The 16,813-nt window shown below is 44.3% G+C and overlaps 1 protein-coding gene across 2 annotated transcripts in view; it reads left to right on the forward strand.

The window, feature by feature from the left end:
• PLEKHM3 (pleckstrin homology domain containing M3) overlaps window positions 1-16,813 on the forward strand; it is a 401,278-nt gene that overhangs the window by 259,265 nt on the left and 125,200 nt on the right. For both annotated transcript variants that reach the window (XR_005780515.1, XM_040440444.1), the window contains exon 5: window positions 3,464-3,657. Coding sequence is in view for 1 of the 2 variants with exons in the window: in XM_040440444.1 (XP_040296378.1) it covers window positions 3,464-3,657 (194 nt within the window). In the remaining variant the exon portion in view is untranslated. The remainder of the gene's footprint in view (window positions 1-3,463; window positions 3,658-16,813) is intronic.

Consider the following 16,813-nt stretch of genomic DNA (forward strand, 5'->3'; position numbering starts at 1 on the left):
ATAACTATAGTAGGCAGTAGGCGATCTTCTAGGTCAGGGATCAGTCACCCCCCTGGCACTCCAGCTGCTCTGAAACTACGACTTTCACATCTATGGGAACAGCTGAGTACTTGTTCATGCTGGCAGTTGTAGTTTCCAAGCAGCTGGAGTGTCCAAGGTTGCTGATCGTGTTCTGGATCAAAGATTTAAAAGGTACATGACTAAACCTCCTTAGGCCTCTTTCACACAGGCGTTGCGGAAAAATGTGCGGGTGCGTTGCGGGAACACCCGCGATTTTTCCGCACGAGTGCAAAACATTGTAATGCGTTTTGCACTCGGGTGAGAAAAATCGTGCGTGTCTGGTACCCAAACCCGAACTTCTTCACAGAAGTTCGGGCTTGGGATCGGTGTTCTGTGGATTGTATTATTTTCCCTTATAACATGGTTATAAGGGAAAATAATAGCATTCTGAATACAGAATGCAAAGTAAAATAGCACTGGAGGGGTTAAAAAAATAAATAAAATTATTTAACTCACCTTAATCCACTTGCTCGCGTAGCCCGGCATCTCCTTGTGTCTCCTTTGTTGAAGGACCTGTGGTGAGCATTAATTATAGTTCAAGGACCTGTGATGACGTCACTCCGGTCATCACATGGTACGTCACATGATCTTTTACCATGGTGATTCACCATGGTAAAAGATCATGTGACGTACCATGTGATGACCGGAGTGATGTCATCACAGGTCCTTGAACTATAATTAATTCTCACCACAGGTCCTTCAACAAAGGAGACACAAGGAGATGCCGGGCTACGCGAGCAAGTGGATTAAGGTGAGTTAAATTTATTTTATTTTTTTTAACCCCTCCAGTGCTATTTTACTTTGCATTCTGTATTCAGAATGCTATTATTTTCCCTTATAACCATGTTATAAGGGCAAATAATAATGATGGGGTCTCTATCCCGATAGTCTCCTAGCAACCGTGCGTGAAAATCGCACCACATCCGCACTTGCTTGCGGATGCTTGCGATTTTCACGCAACCCCATTCACTTCTATGGGGCCTGCGTTGCGTGAAAAACGCAGAATATAGAACATGCTGCGATTTTCACGCAACGCATAAGTGATGCGTGAAAATCACCGCTCATGTGAACAGCCCCATAGAAATGAATGTGTCGGTATTCAGTGCGGGTGCAATGCGTTCAACTCGCGCATCGCATCCGCGCGGAATACTCGCTCGTGTGAAAGGGGCCTTAGTGTCTTACTGCATTGTTTCTTGTTATATTGTGACAAGGACGCTGCACTATCACACAATGTTAGCGTGACATTGCCTCTTTCATTCCTGCTTGCTTGTAAAGATTATAAGGTCACATATAATAATTAGCAGATATGGCCGACATTGCATGGATATACATCTATCTATATAAATATTTTCTAATGCTATTTCTTACCTAGAAATACTCACTGTTGTATTTGGCCCAATTAGAGTCCCCCATACATTTTAGTGTATTGTTGGCTGAACTCGTGGAGAATGGCATGTTAGGCTTACAGTTTAATGTGCATGGGGAGCTCCCAACTTGTAGAATAGGGCGAAATTACTATTTTCGCAAGATCCTTTTATTCTCCCAAGAAATAAGCCTCTGCCAGAGGTCCCTAGCAATGGTGTTCTCCTCTCCACCTATTAAATACAGATACAAGTTTGGATAAGGGCTCATGCACACGACCGATGTTTTGCGGTCCGTTTTTTACGGATCCGTTGTTCCATATCTGAGGTTTTTTTCCCTCTGAATTAAGTCCTCTTCCGTTCCGTTATTCCACAAAACATATCCGTATGGTTTCCGTATGCGATCCGTTTTTTGCAGATCGGAAACTGAAACAGCAAATTATTAATCACCAAACACATGAGCAATATGGGCTGGGCATAGCATTTCTACAGTATGGATCTGCAAAATACGGATGACATACGGATGTGTTCCGTGTGTGTTCCGTATTTTTTGCGGACCCATGGATTTGAATGGGGCCTCGGACCATAATTTGCAGACAATAGTAGGACATGCGCTACTTTTTTGCAGAATGGAAATATGGAAACGGAATGCACACGGAGTACATTCAGTCATTTTTGCGGACCAATTGAAGTGAATGGTTCTGCATAAGGTCCGCAAAAAAAAATGGAACATGTGCATGAGCCCTAAACGGAATGTGTCCGGAGGATCTAGGAAGGAGTCTGGAGAGATCGCTGATCATTCAGCCAATTGAATGTTTATGGCTGCCCTTTGGTCCTGCCTACAAACTTTGTAAAACCTGCCAATGCCCCAGATGGCCATTCAAGGAGAAAACATCTTTGCACCTGTTTTGGGAGTGAACCTTTGCATAGAGTCTGTTGGATCTTACATTCCCCTTGAATTTTGATCTGCCTCTCATCTCCCTGCATGTACTGTCTAAAAGACAAACTGCACAGCTTTCATTTTACGACAGCAGTTCTCAATCTGCCTCTCCCAGCTTGTTGTACATGTGCTGTCTAAAAGACAAGCTGTTGTCCATAGCAACCAATAATGCAGCATGCATTTTATACACTAATATAACTGTAACTGCTGAGGCTTCTCACTCTGCCTCTCATCCCCCTGCATGTGCTGGCTAAAAGACAGTTTGTTGCCTGTAGCAACCAATCACAGCACAGCTTTTATTTTACTACAGCACTTCTATCCAAATATAGCGCTGACTTCTGCACTCCGTTAAGAGGTGTGGTGTCCGTGGTAGGTGAATGTTCACACTATCATAAAGTTAGTACCAGGGACCTGTCAGTTTATTTTACGCAGAGATTTTTATTGGTGTGTAAAGTCACAATAAATCCGGACAAACAGAAAATATGTGATTGCCAGAAATACTCATTACAAGATGTTGTCTTCAGAAAAATGAGTCTGGATCAAGGAGGCAAGTGGAGTTGTGGATGTCCGGGTTGTAGAGATGTGAATAGCAGCATGTATTTGTAGCAGCGCTGTAGCCGAGCACCACGCAGCCATACGGTCCTCAGCTGGCTCTTGTAGACTAATGAAGACCGCATTGTTTAGCCGTCTGTATTGCTAATGGCCGGGCGGTATTCAAGGTGCTGTGTGGCCATTAACCATGCAGACCGGCTAAACAGGGAGTTCTTGTTAGCTTATTAAGAGCCAGCTATGGCACATATGGCTGTGCGCTACTCTGCCACAGCGCTGTCGTGTCACAGATGCCACATGACTCTTCAATGTGGCCTTCCTCTAATGTGTACAGAAGTAAGGCTTAGGCTACACTGCGACTTTTTGTAGCTTGACTGATTGATTTTAACTATTGAAGGACAGCTGTTGTGCAAATGAATGCAATCTTGTGGACTGCAGCTGTCGTTCAATAGTTAAAATCGCCCTACAAAAAGTTGCAGTGCAGCCCAGACCTAACAAAGACACATATCAGGTTTCAAGAAAAATTGTGCAGACAAAGTGCCCTCTTTTTCAGGTATCCAAACAGGCAAAAGAGTTCTTGGAGTATGTGTATGAAGAGCCATTGATTGACGTGCAGCAGGAGAACCCATTACTCTACCGGCATGTGGATGCATTAGCACAAGTTGTACGTCTGAGGCAGCAGCTAAAGTCACTTCGAGCCTATCTTTTCAGCTGTCGTGCGGTAGTTGCAGAGGATCTGCGTAGGAGGTGAGTGCCATGACTGTCATCAGTAAAATAAAAAGATTTCTTCTTTTCATGTGAATCCATTCCTACTGATTAGCCCCCTTATGGGAGGTCAAAGACATATTCTGTATGCGCAGCACAGTGTCCCTTTCTGCTCATAGGCAGAGAAAGATCACATGAGGTCCTCTGCCAGGAAATCCATGATCTATGCTGGCATCTTTTTCTGCCAACTGGAATCCGAATTACTGAATGTAATTGACAGTCACACATCACACTGACATCTTTTATTACTATGCAGTGGCAGAACATATGTCTCTGTCACATAGTAGACATCTTATAAAAGCAGCATTACACTTCAATAGCAGCATACAATTAGTTATGTTTATTTCCAGACATCTACTGAAAATGTGTCTATATTTTTTATATTACAAAATGTATATCTTACTATATTTTGTAGGTCTGTGTTTTGTCTAATTGCACTCTCTATTAAAGTTATTGAAAATTTAGAGTAAATTAAGAGGAGACACTTGCGATCATGTAAGCAAAAGCAATCACTAATAGACAAAATATCACAACTTTCACTCTTTACATGAAGGACAGTTCTAGATCCATTCCTGCCAACATTTGATCCCAAATAGCAGAATATTTTATGGGGGTTTTCCGGTCTCAGGGCTTGTTCCCATCCGCATTGGAGGTTGTGTTTAGGGCCCCATCACAGATTGTTAAAAAAAAAAGTTTTGCACGCAGCACTTTTTAGTCTGGTATTAAAACAGGACGATGAAAGAAATCCGATGTAGTCAATGGAGTCTCTTCAGCTCTGTTTGTCTCAGTTATGTGCCGAATCCAGCACTTCTGTTATTTTCTCTTTTCTCTTATTGTTATGCTCCTATAACGGAGCAGAACAACGGAAATATATAGTGGTGATGGTTCACGTGAAGTGAGGTTCATCCACGACCATCTCCTGTTGTTTGTCTCCTGCTTGTATGATGTTCCTTACTCTGGATACCTGGTTATCTCCTTCTTCCTTTCCCTGCAGTATAGGACATCACACATCGCATGCCTCTGATCTCCACTGATACCTGGATCTTTCCTCTCCTTTCCTGTTTGTGGATGGATAATGAAGAGTCAGTGAGAAACATAATAGTGCTACTTGCAAATAAGTAATTAAAGCTCTATCGCACAAATAGTAATAGGGGCATGCAGGCAGCTGTAAAGAAAGGCAAACATAATGGGGTGATATTTTCATATTACAATGTTTCAACCCTTTGTCAAGCATACATTGTGGTGTTAAATCAAAGTATTCTACAGCCCATTGATTAATCCAAAATCAGTCTGCAAACATTAATGATTATCCAACCAAAAGTCACCCAGATCTACAGTCATGTGACCAATAAACATATCATTTCTATTTAATAAATGTTAGGCATACGTCTGTGGCATGGCCTGCTGATGGAAGCGCCAAGCTTACAGTATGTAAAGACTTGCTCCTCTCCATGACTGTGGCGCTTCCTCCTGCAGCGCAGAAGGACTTAAGACCGGAGTGGAAAAAGCCAGTCTTAATAAATGTCCCCCATAATGATTAAGTGATAATGTAAAATAATCATGTCCCTAAAAACTGAGGGATATTTATGAAAACTGATGAATGCAAAAGCGCTAAGTAGCCTGTAGCAACAAATCTGATTGAAGCTGTTATTTTTGAGGCCTTTACAAAATGAAATCTATGTTCCCCCTACTGTCCCACTTTTACTTTGCACCAGTTTTGATACATCTTCTCCATTGTGTGCAGAGAATTTCATATTCTGTAATGACTGCCATCGATTATCTGCCCACTGCATTTTATCTCAAAAAAAAAAAGGGGGGAAAAAAGCACCACAAAAATCAACATGAATGCAAGTGTGAATCAAGCCTTATGGAGTAAGCATCATTAGCAGGTATTCATATATGATGTTGGCATTTTTGGTCTTGGCTGCTATGTAAAGAAAGATAGGAACTGGAACCCAGCTCTAGAATGCCGAAGTAATTTTAGTATTCCTGTTTTGTCTCGTGTACTGGTTAAACGCTTCAAAATGGAAAGTGGTCATCCTGATATTAACGTTAGCTGTCGTTTCCTCGATATTCCCTAAAGCCTGTAAGAAGTTGTCATCTATGTTAAAACCTAGGCACAAGACTATATACAGCTGTAGAGTTGCACAACCAGCAGCTAGGGAACATTGCCATCCCGAAGGCTATTTATTTCTATAGAAGACCAACAGCTGTTCTACATGCAGTAGGTTCTCTGGAGTTCAGTGGTCTCCTGAATCACAGCTTTCCCTGGCCAACAGCTGTTCATCCATACCCTGAAGATTAGATGGGGCAGAGAAACGGCTATGGTCAATGTGAGCACATTGATGAGTAGCCAAGGCCCCCGGCGTTGCTAATGTGACTGACAGTAGCTTCTGAGCAGACGGGGATAAATCGGTATGTATTTCTATAAACCGCATTCACACACACAGCAGTAATTGTCACAATTTGTTTCCAAGAGATTCTTACGATATTATTCTAGTCTAAAGGATAAAATGATCATTGATCGGAATTGAATGTGCCTACATAAAATATGTTTGCGCAATCTGTAAATGCCTCTCACCTGACATTTAAATTTACAATACGTAGTATCCTAGAAGATGGTGCCCTGTGTATGATCATCATACATTTCTTCCATACCATCGGTTTTATGTGTAAGCAGGCCTTTCCATCTGCTTGCCAGTTCTCTCTGTCTTGGTCCCAGCATCTCCATATCTGCTTTTGTTAGCATGAGCTTAATAAAGTCCACATTGAATAGTTCTCATACTGATTGCAGCCATTTTTCCCAAAGTTACAAGCCTTTGACAAGGGTAGACACTGACAGCCAAGAGCCCCTGCCAGAGCCCCCATGCCTTCTGTACTGCACATATGACACACGCCACTCTCACATACGACATATGGTGCACATATGCCAATTGCACACAGGGCACACACCTTATTTGCACAGTGATGCACATATGCCACTCATAGAACACATGCCTCATATACGTCTAACACACAAAACGCAGGCTGCACACATGCCACCGATAGTCAGGAAATGTGCCGCACACGCTGATCATACATTGGACACATGCTGCGCATGGCAATATACATACACAAAAACATCTGGCTGCAAAATATGTGTAAAACTGCTGAAATAAACATTACTCACCTGTTAACCCCTTAAGGACCACCCACGGATGGCAGTTGCTGCAGAGCTTTAGTATGCAGTGCTCCTGCGCTAAGAACCGCTTGTTACTAGCATCTGAGGTTCTAATTGCAGGCACCTGCTTCACAGCCAGAGTCTGAGGAAGCGCCGATCCCGTCTGTTAACCCTTTGATTGCTATGGTCCATACTATGGCGTGGTCAGAGGGGACTCCCCACTAGGATCAGGTCACTGAGTTTCCCAGTGACCCAATCGGAGACTGGAGGAGCCATCTGCACTCACCTCTGACAAAGGACCCCAGGGCTGCTGTTAGGGCACACTAATGTTGAGGGATCAGCCTGTTTCATAGTGACACAGACAGGGTCGGATTGGCCATAGACCCTACAGGGAAAATTTCTCAGTGGGCCGATAACTCAGGGGGAAACCCAAGACCTCTCTATCGTTGACCAGGTACATAATGAGCTCTCAACAGTAATTAACGCTGTGAGAATCAGGTACTCATGCATCCAGCCAGCGACCATACATTCCCTCCTGAATTCATCTGCTGTGGCTGCCCCTCACCTCCTAGGTTCCCTGCTCCATATACAACTGGAGGAGGAGGACAGCAGATGGTAGCTATTGATGGCCACCACAGAGGGACAGCTTTTGGGGCAGTATATTGTGATACACTGTGTTATTTGGTTCTGCTGGGATAGTATTTTGTACCATGGTATTGTTGACCCCACCTACTTGTGTTGCCCCGCCTTCTGTTCATTTGGACCTACCTACAAAATGGAGCAACTTTTTTTTTTTTTTTCCAGGGGCACTTTAAGTTTCCAGTCCACCCCTTGATACAGATCATAATGTATTAGCATGCAGGAGTATGCTAATACATTTGAAATAAAGCTATAAAATAATAATCTCATAATGGGATTTTAAAATAAATAAAATGCTATGAACAGTATGATAAAAATGCACTAAAACTCCTGAAAAAAAAACATTATGATATTTAGTGTCAAATAAATCATATTGTGCACATTAAATATAAATAAAAAAAAAACGACACATATTAGGTATCCACTAGGGCTGAACGATATGGGATTTTTGTGCGATTGCGATTAGGGCCCTAAAAATTGCGATAACGATATGCGATGCGATATTTTAAGGGAATTGTGCTAGAGGTCTATTTGCTTGGATTTTCCCATATGAGCCGCTGACGCGGCTGGGTATGACATAGTTATGGGGGATCTGTAGATGATGCACTGTTATAGGGGATCTGTGGATGGCACTGTGTTGTGGGGGATCTGTGGATGGCGCTGTGTTGTGGGGGATCTGTGGATGACGCTGTGTTGTGGGGGATCTGTGGAGGACGCTGTGTTGTGGGGGATCTGTGGATGACGCTGTGTTGTGGGGGATCTGTGGATGACGCTGTGTTGTGGGGGATCTGTGGATGACGCTGTGTTGTGGGGGATCTGTGGATGACGCTGTGTTGTGGGGGATCTGTGGATGACGCTGTGTTGTGGGGGATCTGTGGATGACGCTGTGTTGTGGGGGATCTGTGGATGACGCTGTGTTGTGGGGGATCTGTGGATGACGCTGTGTTGTGGGGGATCTGTGGATGACGCTGTGTTGTGGGGGATCTGTGGATGACGCTGTGTTGTAGGGGATCTGTGGATGACGCTGTGTTGTGGGGGATCTGTGGATGACGCTGTGTTGTGGGGGATCTGTGGATGACGCTGTGTTGTGGGGGATCTGTGGATGACGCTGTGTTGTGGGGGATCTGTGGATGACGTGTGTTGTGGGGGATCTGTGGATGACGCTGTGTTGTGGGGGATCTGTGGATGACGCTGTGTTGTGGGGGATCTGTGGAGGACGCTGTGTTGTGGGGGATCTGTGGAGGACGCTGTTATGGGGGATCTGTGGAGGACGCTGTTATGGGGGATCTGTGGAGGACACTTATGTGGGGGATCTGTGGAGGATGCTGTTCTAGGGGATGTGTGCTATGACACATAGGGCCATGAGGGGGGGCAGCATAAGACATATAGCATCTTATGCTGGTCCCCCTCATGGCCCTATGTGTCCCCTCATGTGTCCTAAACTGCACACATAACTGGCTTTGTGTGTAAAGTATTTTACTAGTGTGTAAAACAAGCTCTCTCCTATTGATAACATGGCCAGCCTCTGTACTCACTGTCACTATGAATGCACTACAGCGAGCGGTAGCGAGCTGGCCGGCCGGCGCGTGACTGACGTCACTTAGTAACGCTCCTCCCACTTCAGGAAGCAGGAGCGTTACTAAGTGACGTCGGTCACACGCCGGCCGGCCTGCTCGCTGCCGTTCGCTGCAGTGCATTCATCGTGAAAGTGAGTACAGAGGCTGGACCTGTTATCAATAGGAGAGAGCTTGTTTCACACACTAGTAAAATACTTTACACACAAAGCAAGTTATGTGCGCGGGGCCCCTTCATATATAATCGCAGCATTTTTGGGTCGGCCAAATCGCCATATCGCATTTGCCGATTATCGCGATTCGATTATTTTTTCGATTTATCGTGCAGCCCTAGTATCCACACAACCGTGATAACCTTAAAAAATTCAGTGATTAGTTAATTTATGGTTACCAGTGATGGCCAGTTCACAGTGTTCGCCAGCGAACACATGGGGGCTGCCATCTTTTCTCACAAGTACGGCGATGCACAGGTAAGCCCTTACCTGTGCCGCGAGCCGGTCTGAAATCAAATGCGGTTACCGGGAGCAGGCAGTTCCGAGAACAGCCGCCGGGGGCCTTCATCGGGCTGTTCTCGGAACTGCCTGCTCCCGGTGACCGCATTTGTTTCAGATCGGCTCCCGGCACAGGCACAGGTAAGGGCTTACCTGTGCATCGCCGTACTTGTGAGTCAAGATGGCAGCCCACATGTGTTCGCTTGCGAACTGGCCATCACTGATGGTGACACATAAACAGCATTACAAATAAACAGAAAAAAGCCAAAAATCACTTTTATCTGTCTTTCTGCAGCAAAAAATAAATAAATAAAAAGTCACTGCAGGGGATGAGGTAGGCATGGTTCGCTCCTCAGGTCCGACCATGCAGGGGGGTCTGCCTGAGAGGCCCCTAAGGGTGAACAACCCCTTTAACCACTTCCGGACCGCCGAACGCAGCGACGCGTCCTGGAGGTGGTTGATTGATTTCTCCTGGACGCATATAAGCGTCCTCTCGCGAGACGCGAGATTTCCTCTGAACGCGCGCACACAGGCGCGCGCGTTCACAGGATCGGAAGATAAGCGAGTGGATCTCCAGCCTGCCAGCGGCGATCGTTCGCTGGCAGGCTGGAGATGCAATTTTTTTAACCCCTAACAGGTATATTAGACGCTGTTTTGATAACAGCGTCTAATATACCTGCTACCTGGTCCTCAGAGGACACAGGTAGCTCAGTAATATGTAGCACCAAGCACCACACTACCCCCCCCCCCCTGTCACTTATTAACCCCTTATTATCCCTTTATCCCCTGATCACCCCTGATCACCCCATATAGACTCCCTGATCACCCCCCTGTCATTGATCACCCCCCTGTAAGACTCCATTCAGACGTCCGTATGATTTTTACGGATCCACTGATACATGGATCGGATCCGCAAAACACATACGGACATCTGAATGGAGCCTTACAGGGGGGTGATCAATGACGGGGGTGATCACCCCATTTAGACTTCCTGATCACCCCCCTGTCATTGATCACCCCCCTGTAAGGCTCCATTCAGCCGTCCGTATGATTTTTACGGATCCACTGATACATGGATCGGATACGCAAAACACATACGGACATCTGAATGCAGCCTTACAGGGGGGTGATCAATGACAGGGGGGTGATCACCCCATATAGACTCCCTGATCACCCCCCTATCATTGATCACCTCCCTGTCATTGCTCACCCCCCTGTAAGGCTGCATTCAGACGTCCGTATGATTTTTACGGATCCACTGATACATGGATCGGATCCGCAAAACACATACGGACATCTGAATGCAGCCTTACAGGGGGGTGATCAATGACAGGGGGGTGATCACCCCATATAGACTCCCTGATCACCCCCTTGTCATTGCTCACCCCCCTGTAAGGCTGCATTCAGATGTCCGTATGTTTTTTACGGATCCACGGATACATGGATCGGATCCGCAAAACACATACGGACATCTGAATGCAGCCTTACAGGGGGGTGATCAATGACAGGGGGGTGATCACCCCATATAGACTCCCTGATCACCCCCCTGTCATTGCTCACCCCCCTGTAAGGCTGCATTCAGATGTCCGTATGTTTTTTACGGATCCACAGATACATGGATCGGATCCACAAAACACATACGGACATCTGAATGCAGCCTTACAGGGGGGTGATCAATGACAGGGGGGTGATCACCCCATATAGACTCTCTGATCACCCCCCTGTCATTGATCACCCCCCTGTAAGGCTCCATTCAGACATTTTTTTGGCCCAAGTTAGCGGAAATATATATTTTTTTCTTACAAAGTCTCATATTCCACTAACTTGTGTCAAAAAATAAAATCTCACATGAACTCACCATACCCCTCACGGAATCCAAATGCGTAAAATTTTTTTGACATTTATATTCCAGACTTCTTCTCACGCTTTAGGGCCCCTAGAATGCCAGGGCAGTATAAATACCCCACATGTGACCTCATTTCGGAAAGAAGACACCCCAAGGTATTCCGTGAGGGGCATATTGAGTCCATGAAAGATTTAAATTTTTGTCCCAAGTTAGCGGAAAGGGAGACTTTGTGAGAAAAGTCTCACATATACCCATGCTGGGTGAGATAAATATCTTGGTCAAATGCCAACTTTGTATAAAAAATGGGAAAAGTTGTCTTTTGCCGAGATATTTCTCTCTCCCAGCATGAGTATATGTAAAAAGACACCCCAAAACACATTGCCCAACTTCTCCTGAATACGGCAATACCACATGTGTGACACTTTTTTGCAGCCTAGGTGGGCAAAGGGGCCCCTCATTCCAAAGAGCACCTTTAGGATTTCACACGTCATTTACCTACTTACCACACATTAGGGCACCTAGAATGCCAGGGCAGTATAACTACCCCACAAGTGACCCCATTTTGGAAAGAAGACACCCCAAGGTATTCCGTGAGGGGCATGGCGAGTTCCTAGAATTTTTTATTTTTTGTCACAAGTTAGCAGAAAATGATGATTTTTTTTATTTTATTTTTTTCTTACAAAATCTCATATTCCATTAACTTGTGACAAAAAATAAAAACTTCCATGAACTCACTATGCCCATCACGAAATACCTTGGGGTGTCTTCTTTCCAAAATAGGGTCACTTGTGGGGTAGTTATACTGCCCTGGCATTTTAGGGGCCCGAATGCGTGAGAAGTGGTTTGAAATCAAAATCTGTAAAAAATGGCCGGTGAAATCCGAAAGGTGCTCTTTGGAATGTGGGCCCCTTTGCCCACCTAGGCTGCAAAAAAGTGTCACAAATCTGGTATCACCGTACTCAGGAGAAGTTGGGCAATGTGTTTTGGGGTGTCTTTTTACATATACCCGTGCTGGGCGAGAGAAATATCTTGGCAAAAGACAACTTTTTCCATTTTTTTTATACAAAGTTGGCATTTGACCGAGATATTTCTCTCACCCAGCATGGGTATATGTAAAATGACACCCCAAAACACATTGCCCAACTTCTCCTGAGTACGGCAATACCAGATGTGTGACACTTTTTTGCAGCCTAGGTGGGCAAAGGGGCCCACATTCCAAAGAGCACCTTTCGGATTTCACCGGCCATTTTTTACAGATTTTGATTTCAAACTACTTTGCACGCATATGCCAGGGCAGTATAACTACCCCACAAGTGACCCCATTTTGGAAAGAAGACACCCCAAGGTATTTCGTGATGGGCATAGTGAGTTCATGGAAGTTTTTATTTTTTGTCACAAGTTAGTGGAATATGAGACTTTGTAAGAAAAAAAAAATCATCATTTTCCGCTAACTTGTGACAAAAAATAAAAAGTTCTATGAACTCACTATGCCCATCAGCGAATACCTTAGGGTGTCTACTTTCCGAAATGGGGTCATTTGTGGGGTTTTTCTACTGTCTGGGCATTGTAGAACCTCAGGAAACATGACAGGTGCTCAGAAAGTCAGAGCTGCTTCAAAAAGCGGAAATTCACATTTTTGTACCATAGTTTGTAAACGCTATAACTTTTTCCCAAACCATTTTTTTTTTTACCCAAACATTTTTTTTTATCAAAGACATGTAGAACAATAAATTTAGAGAAAAATTTATATATGGATGTCGTTTTTTTTGCAAAATTTTACAACTGAAAGTGAAAAATGAAATTTTTTTGCAAAAAAATCGTTAAATTTCGATTAATAACAAAAAAATTTAAAATGTCAGCAGCAATGAAATACCACCAAATGAAAGCTCTATTAGTGATAAGAAAAGGAGGTAAAATTCATTTGGGCGGTAAGTTGCATGACCGAGCAATAAATGATGAAAGTAGTGTAGGTCAGAAGTGTAAAAAGTGGCCTGGTCATTAAGGGTGTTTAAGCTAGGGGGGCTGAGGTGGTTAAGCTAAAACATCAGTCCGGTCTATTGTGTATTTTAACCTCAGTTTCGGAATATTTTTTCTCAGGCTATATTATACTTACCTCACAGGAGACAATGTTCTAAGCTATATTTAGTTTTGACGCCCATACAATATAAATGATGGTAGCTAGTCCTTTTTTTTTTGCAGTCCCCACTTGTCTTCCACCTGTGTGAATGACTCAGGAAGCAGGACCAATGGAAGTCCTATGACAGTCTTATAAACAGACTGGAACCTTCTGTTAGCATTGCTGTCGGGGAACTAAAAGGCAGAATGATTAATGGGATTGGACTACATTTACTATTGTTATTTTCCTGCATTCATCCTTATTAGATGAATTCTGTGGTGCCACAGATATATCATTTATTAAAAAGAAAAGTCTGTAGCTCTGGATACATGCAAGGACAGTTACAATCTAAATGAAAACCGTCACCTGGAGAATGCAGTGTAGTCTTCCAGCGGTATGTTATAGAGCAAGCTTCAGCAAACTCCTGCTCATTCTGGGCTGTAAAGTCCAGGAGGCGGTCCTATCAGTGATGACCGCTATCTGGGTATCCACAGCCCTAGAGGGAAGGCTGTCAGTCACTGATAGGACCGCCTCATGGACTTCAAAGCCCAAAATGTGCAGGGATTTAAATGTATAAAATACACATTATGCTGAATCTTTTCCCATAAAACTAGATATCAGTCTGCTCAGCTTCTCCCGCTCTATAACATGCTGCTGGCAGGTTACACTGTATTTTTATGGTGACAGGTTCCCTTGAAAGCAGACTGATCCTAAACTATAAAAAACAGGGATACCCAACCTGTGGCCCTCCAGTTGTTGCAAAACTACAACTTCCAGCATTCCTGGACAGCCTACAGCTATTATGGCATGCTGGGAGTTGCAGTTTTGCAAGAGATGGAGGAACGCAAGTTGAGCATCCCTGATCTAACAAATGCTGGGTCCAAAAAAAAGAATCAAGATTGGTCAGGATCTCATTCTCCAAAAGTTTTAGTGCTATGTGTGTAGTGATTTAGGACCCTGGGATCTGACATTTCATGTGGGTATGTGAATGCTTCCTTACAGGCGTTTGTGTTCCATGTTTCCAGTTATGGAGGTAGATTTGGACTGTCTGTACAGCGGAAAGCCCCCCAAGTATGATAGCTCTGGTCATACTGGCTGTTATACGCTTCCAATGGAAATAGTGTAAAGCACTGTGCCATGAATGCAGCAGTTATCTACACTAAGTAATAGCTATTTTAGGTATGTCACTGACCTGTGATTGATTGAATGGCAAAAATAAAATAAAAGCCTTACAGTCTTTAGTAGTCGTCACTTGTGAAACATTCCAGATGGCTGGAATCCCTTTGTGAAAGACCCTGGAATCTATATAATGGAAGGTGTATTTACAATATCTTCTTAGATAGGTATATTGGGGAAATGTGATGTAAACATTTTAAATCACTGGCGTTTTAGCAAGTAAACTGTATGTACGACAGCTTATTAGGCTCATCAGACAAGCGCCCAAAACAAGGGCTCCTTTTGGATAATGTATTGAGGTTACTGTTTAAAAGGTGTTATGTCTCCAGCTGAATGAAAACCAAATGCAGGGATTGTCCATTTCTCTCTAGAAGATTGATGATAGTTCCCTCACTGCATCACTTTAGCCAGATGCATTTGATAATTACTCCTTTTAAAGTATTTTTTTCTGTACCTTCTCATGACCTGGGGTGTTTTGGCCCCTCATGACGAAAGCAAATTTCACCTTTTGTAAAGCTGCAATCTAAGGACTCATGCACACAAGCGTAATAGCTCAGTGCCCAAAGCACGGGCACTGGCTGTGTGCACTCCGTTTGCGGATGCGGACCCATTGACTTGAACATAGAACATGTTTTTTCTTTTTGCGGTGCGGAGGCATGGACCAGAAAGCCCTCAGAAGCACTTCATAGTGCTTCCGATCTGTGCCTTCTGCTCCACAAAAGATAGGTGAAGTCATATTTTGCGGATCACGGACCCTTTCAAGTCAATGGGTCTGCATTGCCCGTATTTTGCTGACCTGCCGTTTACGGTTCGGAATACGGCACTGAGCCAGTACGCTCATGTGCGTGAGCCCAAAAGGTACTGCCGTACATGGTGAAAATGCAGCGGGTTTTCTGCAGTGCAATTGCTTGTGGGAAATCCACAGCATTTTACAGTACTAGCAAAGTGGATTTTAAGAAAATTGATCCACACACTGCAAAACAAAAATGTGCTTCATAAATTCATCTGCGGAGCAGATTTTAAATCTGCAGCATGTTATTTGTGCTAAGGATTTCCACAGGGTGATATCTGTTGAAAAATACGCCTCAAGTACATAGTAGGATTTATGCTGCGGAAAAGTGGCAAAACCACAGTGGAATTGTGTGGCCATATCCTTAACCCCTTTTGGCCCTTAAAACGTTTGTCTTGCTTCAGCAAATGGCATTTATCATGTAGAGGGAGTTAATACAAGGCACTTACTAGTGTATTGTGATTGTCCATATTGCCTCCTTTGCTGGCTGGATTCATTTTTCCATCACATTATATACCGTATTTTTCGCCCTATAAGACGCACCGGCCCATAAGATGCCCCTAGTTTTTAGAGGAGGACTATAAGAAAAAAATGTTTTTCATTAGACCTCATGTCAGACTCACAATCAGACCTCAGCTCACACCCAAAAGTGAATGACCCCTAATCAGACCTCAGATATGAGCCCCAGTCTCAAATCAGCCCCCCCATGCCTCATTTTATCAGCCCCCAGTCTTAATATTAGCCCCATGTCTCTTTTGGATAGCCCTAGTCTCATATCAGCCCCCATTGCCTCTATTTATCAGCCCCCACAGCCTCTTTATGAGCCTCATTGCCTCTTTATCAGTCCCCATTTCCTCTTTATAAGCCCCATTGCCTCTTTATCAGTCCCCATTTCCTCTTTATAAGCCCCATTGCCTCTTTATAAGCCCCCATTGCCTCTGTATCAGCCCCCATTGCCTCTTTATCAGCCCCCATTGCCTCTTTATAAGCCCCCATTGACTCTTTATCAGCCCCATTGCTTCATTATCAGCCACATTGCCTCTTTATAAGCACGCTTGCCTCTTTATCAGACCCATATTGCCTCAGATGATAAAAAAATAAAAATCACTTACCTCTCCTGCTCCTGGATGCCCCCGCTCCTCACCGCCCGCGCTCTGGCTTCGTCCTGCTGTCGGCTGTGCTGTGAACTGGCGTGCGCAGCGCGAGATCACAGAGTGCCCTCATGCTGTGCGCAGCCTTCACAGCCAACAGCCGAGGACCAGGAAGCGGTGAGTACAAAGCCTTCACCGCTTCCCGGTCCTCCGGTGCTAATGAGAGCTTCCATAAGGGAAGCGTTCATTAGTATT

The sequence above is a fragment of the Bufo bufo genome, chromosome 7, assembly GCF_905171765.1.
Source record: "Bufo bufo chromosome 7, aBufBuf1.1, whole genome shotgun sequence".
Lineage (NCBI taxonomy): Eukaryota > Metazoa > Chordata > Amphibia > Anura > Bufonidae > Bufo > Bufo bufo.